Raw genomic sequence first — 13,614 nt, 5'->3', positions numbered from 1 at the left:
ATTGCCAATGTTATGTACGCCATTGTTGTCACATGCATCAGGCCATAAATTAAATAGTTTAAGTTTCTTTTCAATGTTAGATTTTTTTTGGAGTTTACTCCTTTAGAATCGATTTACATATATAGGCCCGGGGTATGAAAATTATGGGGACCAAAATCGTACTAGCATGTCACACGAAATGCGTTATGCGCATTTCGTGTGACATGCTAGTACATGCGCCGGCAGTCCGCCACAAAGCCTCGTACTGATCGCGCGTTTCTCTCATTATTGTATTTTCATATATTTGTTAGTCGTTTGTTTTGTGTCTCGTTAATTTGTTAATAATCTGTAGTGTATCGTGTTGTCGTAATATAGAACTATTTCTCGTATTGTTTCGTTTAATTTTTTATATCCAGTAAACTCCAGTCGTGCGTCGGAGCGGACACACACACTTTTTTTTTATTTTTTTTTTTATTGCTTAGCTGTGTGGACGAGCTCACAGCCCACCTGATGTTAAGTGGTTACTGGAGCCCATAGACATCTACAACGTAAATGCGCCACACACCTTGAGATATAGTTCTAAGGTCTCAGTATAGTCACAACGGCTGTCCCACCCTTCAAACCGAAACGCATTACTGCTTCACAGCAGAAATAGGCGGGGCGGTGGTACCTACCCGTGCGGACTCACAAGAGGTCCTACCACCAGTATAGACCACCAGTTTGTTATGTGGCAGTACTTTTTTAAATAAATAAATTAAATAATATAATCAGTGAGTAGTCTCCCCTGTTTGAAATCGAGCCCATTGATCTTCTCGCCGCATCTTCTCAATGGGTCGCGATTTCGAACCGGTCGCAGATACTGCGAAGCACTGCCCTTGCTAGGACTAGTCTTACAAACTCGCCAGTCTGAGCCCCGCGAGCTAGCTTACACGTCCTGTGACGCTAGGAAAACCACACGAGGCATAGGTTTTCCATATAACCACGATCACCATCAGCATTGTCATTCGCGATAATTTCCGAAAACACACCGACGCTTGAAAGGCAAACGTGACTAAGTGACAATAACTGCTTTGTACATAAATGATAGGCAATAACCATATTCGATGCGCAAAAAAAAATATTTCCAGGTCTATTAAAATCATTTCAATCCTACAGCTACTAGCTAGATTCTATTACAGCTAGATTCGTTAAAATAAATTTTGTTTACAGGTATTTCAACTTTAAATTAGTCTATTGTAAAGTTCACTCATTGTCGCTTAGTCACGTTTGCCTTTCAAGCCTTTAAAGCAAGAACTTGAATTTCTAAAGCGAATCCAAAACGTTCTAATTAATAAATAATAGTTTAAAAAAAGCTAAGAAATTACGCTTTTGTAGAAAATCCAACTAAAACATAGAAAACAAATTTTAATAAATTTGAATTAAAAATAGTGTAAGAAAAAGTTATTTTATTGTAAAAAAGCGCGGGATGCTTTTCAGGATATTATCAAAATAGCCCTTCCACTCATATCTATTCATAAAATATTTATAACTACTGATAGCATGCATCGGTCTTTAATAAGTAGGTATGCCAAATTTCGAGTTAATGCTCCAACGTTTTGAAGGGAGTCAAAATCATGTTCAAAGATTCCGTTACAAACATACATACGTCTGAAGCTAATAGCTATATATATAAATAGAAGCCAATAAAGCGTCATGCAGTTTAATATGAAACTGCAAGAACTAGCATTTAAATTCATTAAAACAAAAAAATCGCTTTTGTAATAACAATTTTGTTTGACATTTAGGTCTAAAGCACCTAAATAATTCTAGTAATACTAAACAATGACACAATATAGATTTATAGATTAGGTATTTTATGTTTTGTAATTCGGCCGAGTGAATCCGAATTTAACAGCTAGTTTTAAACTTCAAAGCAAAACTTAAGAGTTGCGCTGTATCACGGTCGAAGAAATAATATTCAATTATTAATGTATAATCCTCGTAGACCCTACAGCGCCATCTAACCAGCTGAAACTAGCAACTGAGAATTCAGCCACTAAAGCGTTTATTATTTTTGATTCACTGCGTCTTCCTTTTTAAACATATTCATGGTTGGTTTTAATTTAAATCAATGTTTTCAGTAGAGAAGTGTAGTTTAATATAGTTTTAATAGTTTCAAAACGTTTTACCGATTTTTTCCTGCTAGCTCTATTTATGAAAGTTGTGTAAATTTTTTTTTTTCGTATAGATGCTAATAAGGTAAGAACTCAAACTAATTACTACATACTAATTGAAACATATTTTGTTAGTGATAAGCTTTGTGGTACTGCCATCTAGTGTAGAATAATTGTTAATAGAAAAAAATCTGATAGTTTTTCTATTTGTCGCTAGATGGGAGTAACAAACTAACAAGTTTACATACAGTCAAAATAAATTGTTACATTAATATCTTACGTTTTATGTAAATGTGTTATTTGTGTAGTAAATCTAATTAAATTATAAATATATTTTGATATTTTTAACCTAGTGTTTTTTTCAACATTTGCTTTGTTAATCTAGAAGTATGACATTTTGACATTTGACATTTAAATCAAATTCCAGCATGTATTAACGTAACAATGTTTTGATTATTTTCGATAAGCAATGAATAACACTTCCGAAATTATGTAATGGAACAAAAAAAGAACGAAGTGTAATAAAATTATGATAATTTAAAACAAATATAAGTTACAGAGTATTCCCGATGGAGCGATTATATGCATTAGGCGTGTCCTGTATTGAATTTGTTCAAGATTGGTAAAAATATAACTTGCTTATAAACTCTGCCGCATCATTGCTAGAGCCATGATTACAACCACCCATTTTCTTAAATCATCAGCACTTAATTTGAACAGAAAAAACCGGATAGTTTTTGTTCTATTTTCACGAACAAACTACAACTTCATGTTTTATTGACATTTTTATTCGGCGTCTCAAATACTGAAGGCTGAAGTTAAATAATCTGTCAATATTTAGACTAGATAGTAAAACGCACTAAGGCTAAATCATATTTTAATGTAATATAAATATTCATATCATATTTTCAGTTTTTTGATTTATGAAATTTAATCTTAATATAAATAAACATTAAAACTTCTTTTGTTAATAAAAAATAAAAAAAATCGCAAATCATGTCAATAGTAAAGTACATTGCATCACAAAACCATACAATATTGTTATAAGTAGGGAGAAAAAATTCAATATTCATCTGGTTGCAAATCAATTATGAAAAGTTAGCTGATGTAGCTATTATTCTAATAAGATTTTTATCTTTTTACTTTTAGTCAGTATTGGGATCACTAAGGAGGCTTTGATCTCATAAATAAATTAGAATATTCAATTAAAATAGCAGTTATATTGATTCCTGACTTGATAAACTTTAAACTGTACTCAGGTTTCACAGCATTCAAGTTAATAAAAAAAGTATAGCCTTAATTTACAATATTTTTCTTGGTATTTGATCTTTTTTATTTCAATACCTAATTTTAGCTGTAAATGACTTAGTTTGTTATAAATGGTTACCAATGTCTGACTTGCAAACAATCAAATGCAGAGGTTTTAAGCTATTTGTGAGACAGTTTCTCTTCTATGCAACACATCCTTGTTTTACTTTGCTCTACATTTCCAGGTTTGAAGGTTCTGAGGGTTACTTTAAACTAGTCAACCATGTCTCAAATCCACATCATATGACCGAGATACTATTCCCGCTGCTCTCCATCGTGGACTCTGTGTTTGCTGCTCAACTATTGCTCTGCATGGCCTTCGGTGGTTGGCTGAACGCTGTTATGAAATGGTGAACAATGATAATGTTTTAATGATACAGTGTAGGAAAATGAGAATGACCAAAAAACTTTTTTTATTTTTTTATTGATTGGATGTGCTCACAGCCCACCTGGTGTTAAGTAGTTACTGGAGCCCATAGACATCTATAACTAAAATGCGCCACCACTTGAAATATAAGTTCTAAGGGCTCAACTATAGTTACAGCAGCTGTCCCACCCTTCAACCCTCATTTGAGAAAGAGGTTTATGACCTACTTGGTGTTCAGTGGTTACCAGAGATCAGAGATCATACAATGTGAATGCATAAAGCTAAGCAATAAATAAATAAAGTTAGAATAATTACTTCCAAGTCATATTGAACATTCCCCTCTGTCATTATTTAAACACATTGAATATGTTTTTTTTATTGCATGCACTAGTGAACAAACTAATGGCCCATCTACTGTTAAGTGATTACCAGAGCACATAGCCATACACATTTTTTTTTGTTTTTTTTTACAATTTTATTCTATAATTAGATTTATTATTAGAACACTGACAGGTGTTGTTCAATATAAGTATAACAAGAGCCTTATCCTTTGGGTTAAGGCGTCTTCTTTGACTTTGATGTGTTCTTTGAAATGAATTATTGCATGCTGATTATACTGTGGGACTGTGTGACAGTTCAGGAAGGTTATCCAGAACAATAAAAATGTGTTCTATACTCTTACTTGTTTGTGTGAATATAATTTAAGTACTTTTTGGTGTAAATTATATATACAGTGAATCCATAGAACTAATATCCCTAAATGGTGGCTTACTGGTGGTAGGACCTCTTGTGAGTCCACGCGGGTAGGTATCACCGCCCTGCCTATTTCTGCAGTGAAGCAGTAATGCGTTTCGGTTTGAAGGGTGGGGCAACCGTTGTAACTATACTAAGATCTTAGAACTTATATCTCAAGTTGAGTGGCGCATTTACGTTGTAGATGTCCATGGGCTCCAGTAACCACTTAACACCAAGTGGGCTGTGAGCTCGTCCACCAATCTAAGAAATAAAAACAAAAAATTGATTTACTGGTTTTAATTATTTTATACTTTTCCTATTTGCAAAGGTGGCTTCTAGAAGACCGACCCTATTGGTGGGTGAGGGAGACTTCGTTCTACGATGGTATCCACCGTCCAAGACTGCGACAATACCCACAGACTTGTGAGACGGGTCCGGGCAGCCCCTCAGGACACACAGCGACCGCTAGTGCTCTGCTTGTACTCTTCTTAATGTGGGCAGAACATTTCATGAATGACAGGTATGATTTCAGAAGGATAGACTGATAAGTGGTGGTAGGACCTCTTGTGAGTCCGCACGGGTACGTACTACCGCTCCGCCTGTTTCTGCCGTGAACCAGTAATGTGTTTCAGTTTGAAGGGTGGGGCAGCCGTTGTAACTATACTTGAGACCTTAGAACTTATATCTCAAGGTGGGTAGTAACCACATAATGTCTAAAAAAAAACTTGCTTCCAGAAAGTTCCGCCTCTGGTGGTGGAAATACGTCGGCTACACGTTGTTCGTGGTGGGTCTTGGGTCCGTGATGCTGGCCAGGATGTACGTGGCCACCCATTTCCCGCACCAGTGTATTCTCGGGGCGCTGATTGGTGAGATGTACTGCTTCTACTAGATTGTACGGGTGGTTCTGAAGGTCAGAACCAGCCACCTCCTCTTCCTCCTTTTTTTTATTGCTTAGATGGGTGGACGAGCTCATAGTCTACCTGGTATAAAGTGGTTACTGGAGCCCATGTTGTTGTAGTCCTAGGGTACCCCGCTGGTACATAGGGCCCTCACAAGTTGTCTCCACTTTACCCTGTCTTGCGCTTGCTCCTTGACATCCCTCCAGGTCACGTTGGCAGTCCTCATCTCACTCTCTACTCTGGAGCCCATAGACATTTATAACGTAATGCCGCCACCCACCTTGAGATATGAGTTCTAAGGTCTCAGTATAGTTACAACGGCTGCTCCACCCTTCAAACTGAAACGCATTACTGCTTCACGGCAGAAACAGGCAGGACGGTGGTAGCTACCCGTGCGAACTCATAAGAGGTCCTGCCACCAGTAATTACGCGAATTATAATTTTGCGGGTTTGATTTTTATTACACGATGTTATTCCTTCACCGTGGAAGTCAATCGTGAACATTTTTTGAGTACGTATTTCATTAGAAAATTGGTACCCGCCTGCGGGATTCGAACACCGTTGCATCGCTACATACGAATGCACCGGACGTCTTATCCTTTAGGTCACGACGACTCTAATAAGTAATTTCTAATAAATAATTAATCTATTTACTAATTGCCTAATGTTATTATTAATTGTCCGAAGACGACGAGATATCGATGGTTAAAACACACTAACTATCCAGGTTCGTTCATGGCCCCGGCCCTCTGTCTGTACGTGTCGGACCCCTGCGTCTGGCAGTGGGGGGGGCGCGCGGGGACCGAGGGGGGCGCGCTGGTCCGCCGCCACGCGCTCGCCGCCGGCATCGCCACTGTCATTGCCATCCTCACCTACTACGGCCTAGTGGCGTGCGGATGCGATCCCCAGTACACCATCAAACTGGTAATGGGACTATGTGACCTTTCTCGTTGTCCAGAGATATTTAGTGATTGTCATTGTTGGTGAGCACACGGCCCAACTGATGGCGAGTGGTTACCGTCGCCCATGGACTTCAGCAATGCCAGGGACAGAGCCAAGCCGCTGCCTGCCGTCAATTGTGAAGTTTATCCTGTATGATGTATCAATTTGCGGTGATACTCACAACGCGAATCGCTACTTGCTCTGAGATCCTAGCAAGTCTTCATTATTTTCAACAACCCGCTTCTGTTAGCTTTGTATAGCTGTATCTAACGGTGTATTTGAAGGTCATTTTCGCCGACTTCTAAATGTCTGATCAACTTGACAATTTTTGCACACGCGTGAAGGACTGACCACGATGCAATAGTTTTGAAACTTCTAATGTACCTCTAACGTCCTCCAGGATCAAGATCGTTTGGTTGGAGTAAGGGGTGTCCATTAATTACGTGAGGTGATCTAGGGAAGGGGGGGGTCAAGCTAAATCTTTCCAAATCTCATTTACGGGGAAGGGGGGTCTTAGAAGTTCTTTTGGGAGCAAGTTTTTTTTTCTCAATAATCCACCACGCGTACCGTCCAAATAGAAGTTTTGAAGAATCTTGCGTGAGATTAGAGGAGTTTTTTTTTTTATTGCTTAGATGGATGGACGAGCTCACAGCCCACCTGGTGTTAAGTGGTTACTGGAGCCCATAGACATCTACAACGTAAATGTGCCACCCACTTCGAGATATAAGTTCTAAAGTCTCAGTATAGTTACAACGGCTACCTCACCCTTCCAACCGAAACGCATTACTCCATCACGGCGGAAATAGGCGGGGTGGTGGTACCCACCCGTGCGGACTCACAAGACGTCCTACCACCAGAGTGGGGGAAGGGAGTTGAGAAAAATCTTACGATATCTCACCAAGGAGGGAGAGGGGGTCAAAAAATTCTCAAAAACGCCTCACGTAATTAATGGACGCCCCCTAAGTAATCAAAAGAATGACGTCACGGTTTTGTTATTGCGCAATGTTTGTTTCCTTCGTACGGGAGTTTCGTAGTTGAAATAGTCAGGACCGTGGAACCTATCCGTGCGGGGTCCAGTTAACTTCTTTTTTTTTTTTTATTGCCCTTGTAGGCAGCCGAGCATACGGCCCACCTGATGGTGAGTGCTTGCCGTCGCCCATAGACTTCAGCAATGCCAGGGGCGCAGCCAAGCCGCTGCCTACCTAACTCAAGAGTAATCTCGTAATCAAATTTTGCAGGCTTTCCGTTGGTGCGAGACTCCTGAAGATATCCACGTTTCCACCACCCCGCTGTATGCCCTGGTCGAATCGACAGCTTACCTCCTCGGCTGGGCGCTGACTGTGACGCCGGCCGTCGCAAGGTACGGCGTTCGGTTCCACTCAATTTATGTTTTTTTTTAGCTGAGCAACCGCCGTTATCGGTCCATGGACATCACTAGGTGGATGCGGTGCGGTTTCCTATACTTCAAAATCGAAACTTCACACCCACTTTGGGTAGCAGTGTGCTCTACCAAAACATTGGAACCTCTAATGATAATAATGATGACCAGGGACAAGTCTCGTACGGTCGTCTGGCCCCAATACGTTTTAATGTATACATAAATAGCAGACAAAGAGCAAAGAAAAGTAAATCATCACAATAATGTTTTTTCAATGTGAAAATCGAAGCCACGACCCTCGGTCAGGTAATTAGAGACGCTAATCACTGCGCCATCCAGTCAATAAAAACTTTATACCATATTTAGGTACCGTAACTTTAAAAAAGTTTAAACAGTAGTTTTCTTTTTCCCAACGCAGATATCGACACAACTCTAAAGACAGATCGATACTGATATCGATATTCGCGACATCCCTAGTCCTCTACGGCTATAAGCACGTGAAAGACAACATATGCACGTCGAATACTCTCCAGTATTACGCTGTGCATTACGCGCTGTGTTTCTTTAAGCCCATGCTGTTGCTCAGAGCGGTCCCGGCGATCGCCATGTGGCCATTTACGAAAAGCAAAAACGATTGAGTGAAGAGATTGAGTTTTCATAATTCGACGCTTGAAAGGCAAACGTGACTAAGCGACGATAACTGCTTTGTACATAAATGATAGGCAATAACCGTATTCGATGCGCAAAAAAATATATATTTCTAGGTCTATTAAAATAATTTCAATCCTACAGCTAGGTTCGTTAAAATAGATTTTTTTTTCAGGTGTTTCAACTTTAAATTAGTCTACTGTAAAGTTCACGCATTGTCGCTTAGTCACGTTTGCCTTTGAAGCGTCGATATGAAAACATGGCGGCCGGGGAATCCCCTATAGCAAAGGAGAAGAAAAAAAACAGCCATTAACATTAAAAAAAAAAAAAAGTTATATTTCATCGGTAGAGTTTAATTGCTTAAAACCCTATTTTCAAAGTTTACTCTCTTTATAAATAGTATTTCGTTTAACACTAAACATACTATAACGGGTCAAATGACCCATTTTGACCCATTTTGTTATTGCACTTTTGACTTCACGACTTTTCTACTACAGTTATTATACTTTTTTGTTTGTTTTGTTTTGTTTATTTTGAGTACTACTTGTCGTATACCGTTATCTACCCGTTATGGTAGAAATAGGTACCAGTAAGTGTTGGTATGATTAGTGTTAAAGACTCAGGAAAATATGATGGTGTAATAAAATGGAGTGCAAAATAAATCTTAATTAAAATTGAGTGCAATTATTATTAATATTAGCACATTTACGTAATAATTATGGAGGGTAGAGGTAAGGAGAACCGTCTCTGTGTGTGAAAAAGTGTCCGTTAAAATCTGCTAAATAAGGGTGGCGCTACGGTAGCAACCGGGTAAATTTTAAAAAAGGCGTTCAAAGTTATTTGAATAAGATATAGAAATAAAAAAGGGCGAAAGAATTGTAAGCACTACAAAATCACAAAAAGTATTTTATTTAAATCTGATAAGAAAATGCAATCGATGTCTCCACGTTTTACCACAGCAATAATTTTAGGTTATATTGACGAAATTAGTTTGGACTACGTAAACATGTGAGGTCTTGTATATTACACTGTCACTAACTACTCCAGTCATTAAATATATATAAATATCCTAACTCAGCATACTTCAATCGGTTAACAACTGCTCAATTTATATCATACCCTGTGCCTATGCTAGCGCCATTCTGGAGGATTTCTGAACTGATATTTAGTGCCGAAAGTGGGACACTTTCAAGCTTCTCCCATATGAGACGGTTCTTCTTACCTCTACCCTCCGTAGTAAAAACTATATCGAATTGCCTAGCTCCATCTAGTGTCGGTTAAGTGAAATGTCTTAACTTATCTCACTTAGTAATGTAATAACATTTGACTGCAAAATTGAGGAAGTAGTACTGAAAATGTACATAGATCACGTTGCGTGAATAATTATTAACGTTATAAATTAGTAGCACAATATTTCGAAATTCGACAATAGATGGCAGCACATGTCTTGTTTAATTAACGCGATTTATGTGTAATACTTTGTCGAATATTCATAAATTTATGCGAATAAAAATAAATAAATGCATTTAGGATAATTATAAGACCGGGTAACCTAGTTTGTTTGTTTTTATGTTCAATGACTTAAAGAGTAAATTCCAATGGCACGTCGAAGCTGATACGCACAATTTCACTATTAATCTATACATATAAATATAATTGGATTGTCTGTTTGTAATATTTAAATAACCGCTTTTTACATGTACCATATGAATATATATAAAGGTACCAAAATAAAATTTTTTTTATAATTTTTATATGTCTGTTTGTTCCGGCTAATCTCTGGAACGGCTGGACCGATTTTGATGAGACTTTCACTGATAGGTAGCTGATGATATAAGGAGTAACTTAGGCTACTTTTTTTAGAGTAGCTTCGCCCTGCGGCGTCACCCGCAGTACGAAAATAACCGCGGGTAACATCGCGGGACTCGGCTATCAATAATAAAATTTAATGTTTCCGAAGCGAAGCAAGGGCGGGTCGCTAATTATATAATAAGTCCACTTTGCGTGTCCGTATCTTTAAATAATTGATCCACAATTCATAATGGACCGAGAACCGCCATTTACATCCACACTGCGACGTTTTTTGCTTCACTAACTTTAAAAAAAATTTTTTTTAATTTTATCACCAAATGTGTATTTTATACGTGGTATAAAATCATTTGTGACCATCATTAAATATTGGGAAATATAATTCAATGTGGGCCTGTAACGATTTTTTTGGTTTTCTGCCAATGAAGCTGACATGAATATCTAAAAGTAAGCAAGACTACCCACACCACAGTTGGTGTAATAATTGTGATTTTCTTTAAATGCGGGTACCTTGAGAAAGTTTTGTTACTTTTTTTTTTAATACAATTAACTACCAAAGATTTTCCCCATAGATTAGAAGATATTAATAAATATTTACTCGAAACATTTTTTTTGTTTGCGGCAAACGGAAAATACACGGAAATGTCATAGTGACAGTGACAGTGACGTAAAGTCCTTTTTGACATTAATCTTGATGGTGATTTTTTTAAGTGTTAATTCTTTGTTTTGTTTTAGGGTACGTCTTTGTTATTTACAAACGGTTTGTTTTGTGTTTGTTGTATGACGGGAAGGAGCACTATCTCTTATAGGGGACAAGTTGAAAAAGTGTTCGCCTTAATGTTCGAAAACTCAGTGAAATAGCGATAGTGTTAGAGTAGGAAGTAAAAACAAGATACAATGACATAGTCAATGTCACTATTACGGTGTAATCGCGCGTTTATTGTTCTCAATTGTAATCATAATCGACGCTTGAAAGGCAAACGTGACTAAGCGACAATAACTGCTTTGTACATAAATGATAGGCAATAACCGTATTCGATGCGCAAAAAAAAAATATATTTCTAGGCCTATTAAAATCATTTCAATCCTACAGCTAGATAGACTCATTAAAATAGAATTTATTTTCAGGTATATCAAATTTAAATTAGTCTACTGTAAAGTTCACGCATTGTCGCTTAGTCACGTTTGCCTTTCAAGCTTCGATATTATTTTCGATTTTTTGAAATGCTTTACAAAACAGTCGAAAAAATAGTTTTCAATTGTAATAATAAAGGCGAGCTTAAACTGTGAAAGTATTTTTTTAATTTTATGTTTTTGACGCATAAAATACGATAAAAAATCAATGACATGCTTTTTTTTGTTACGCCCTGGGCTTCGGGATAAATAAATTTTTTACCGAAATACAAATTGGAAACTTAACGAACATTTTAAAATTTTCAATTCACTTCTTCCGCTTCGCTTCAGGTGATCCGTTGGCTGTTTCGTGTCGAGTAGAATCGCTAACTCACTGACTGCGTGCCATCTCTGCAACGCTTTTATAGTCGATACGACATTCCTAGATTTATCGAGAACATTCTGGGCAGGTCGAGTAGCTTCGATGTATGTTTCCGCTATCTGACAATAGATGACGTTGTACACATCGAGCTTTCTCGATTTTACGAGTTTCTTCGATATTCGTTTCGGCTATTCGGCGATAGATGGTGTTACTTTTACCGGCGTAGCACTTTCTTCATAAGGAATTTGTGCACTAATAATACATGACAGAGACCTGGCGGGAAGTGGGACACTTTTTCAAGCTTCTCCCATATGAGCCGGTTCTCCTTACCTCTACCCTCCATAGTTAATACGTTTTATTTGGCAAATTAAATAAATGGGTAAAATAAAGTTATTCAAATAAATTTCTTGTTTTATTTCGTTTAAAAGAACGTTATGTTTTTTTTTTGTATGTCTTAAGTAATCAATTTGATTCATTGTAATCAATGAAGTGCGCCTTATTACCAATTAATACGGGTATTATACGCGTTTGATTTTAATCTTGCTATGGGGCAATGCTGCCGATGTCGAAACGAATTTCTTCCAGCAGAAGGGGGCTATTCGTGCTATTTATAATATGCACCCGAGGGAATCCTTGAGGGACAAGTTTAAGGAAATCAAAATTCTAACTTTAGCGTCCCAATACATTTTTGAAAATTTATTGTACGTGCGTAAAAACATTGAAGAATTCCCCAGAGTCTGCGATTTGCATAATGTGAACACTAGGAACAAACATAGGCTTGCGTTGCCGGCGGCTCGGATTAAGAAAATAAGCAACTCTTTTAGGGGGCTGGGTGTACAACTTTTCAACAAGATGCCACTAAACGTTCAACTACTACCTGTTCATAGATTTAAGAAAACTGTCAAGGAACGTTTGTGCAACAAGGCATATTATAATGTTAAGGATTATTTACTAGATGGCACTACGTGGGAATGAGGCCTTCGCTCCCGGCCTTCATTTTTCTTATTTTTTATTTTATTTTTTTAATTGTACTTTTTGATTTGTTTTTTCTTTTATTGTAAATATTTTAACGTATTTAAAAAAAAATAGAGATAATACAAAAAAAAGCCCGCTGAGTTTGTTTAGCCGGTTCTTCTCAGGACTGTGACTTTTTTTGGAACCGGTGGTAGAGTTAACATTGTTATTTATATTTTGACATTCAACAAGTGTGTCATACTGACATCTAAGTTGAAATAAATGATTTTGAATTTGAATTTGAATTGTGAACAAAAATTGGTACCTACATGCCTGCGAGATTTGAAATTTTTCCCCCTACTTACCTTGTTGGTAGCCTAAGCTACTAGTCGTGCTCGGTTTGTCAGAGGTTCTTTACCTCACCATAACCCAACTCCCGATCAAAATTCCCCCCAAAATACCTTTTTTTTTATCACTGGGGAATCTATTTACGGATACCCGGTCGAGGGGGATAACGGACTCCGGCGCCACCAGAGAGAAAGAGAGAGGGGGGCCAAGGTAAGAATAATAATTATAACAAAGTTTACATAGTACCAATAGTCATTTCCACCACTGGCGTTGTCCCTAAGCACCTCCACCACAGCCTGAAGTTAATTGATCTGAAACCTTTTTTTCCTACCTAAGCTGGTAGCCTAGAGAGCCTATTCCAGCGTAACCGTAACTAGTAGGTGAGCTCACGGGGCTCAAACCTGACAACGATGCTAACACGAACCCTAGCATAAGTCGTGCTTCGCAGAATCTACCACCGGATCGGAAACGCGACCCACTGAGAAGATCCGGCAAGAAACTCAGTGGGCTGTGTCTGAGAGTTAATTTACTCGTCGAGCCCTTCGTCGCGAGCGACTGGTTCGACGAGAACGGTGGCCGGTGCTTGAAGTACCTAGAAG

General features: G+C 38.0%; 1 protein-coding gene across 2 annotated transcripts; it reads left to right on the top strand.

The window, feature by feature from the left end:
* Positions 1-2,538: 2,538 nt before the first annotated feature.
* On the top strand, positions 2,539-9,083 carry G6P (Glucose-6-Phosphatase). Of its 2 annotated transcripts, none has more exons than XM_028172888.2 (7): positions 2,539-2,754; positions 3,626-3,790; positions 4,871-5,062; positions 5,278-5,408; positions 6,169-6,365; positions 7,622-7,743; positions 8,180-9,083. In XM_028172888.2, exons 1-7 carry the CDS (start codon positions 2,702-2,704, stop codon positions 8,397-8,399), a joined length of 1,080 nt encoding a protein of 359 aa, XP_028028689.2. In that variant the 5' UTR covers positions 2,539-2,701; the 3' UTR covers positions 8,400-9,083. The 2 variants fall into 2 exon arrangements, with proteins under 2 accessions (XP_028028689.2, XP_089591072.1); XM_089734946.1 differs by having other exon boundaries at positions 2,561-2,650.
* Positions 9,084-13,614: the final 4,531 nt, after the last annotated feature.

This window comes from Bombyx mandarina, chromosome 02, assembly GCF_030267445.1.
Source record: "Bombyx mandarina strain Sakado chromosome 02, ASM3026744v2".
Classification (NCBI taxonomy): Eukaryota; Metazoa; Arthropoda; class Insecta; order Lepidoptera; family Bombycidae; genus Bombyx; species Bombyx mandarina.
The sequence above is the reverse complement of the archived record's forward strand: the minus strand, read 5'-3'. Positions and strand labels throughout refer to the sequence as shown.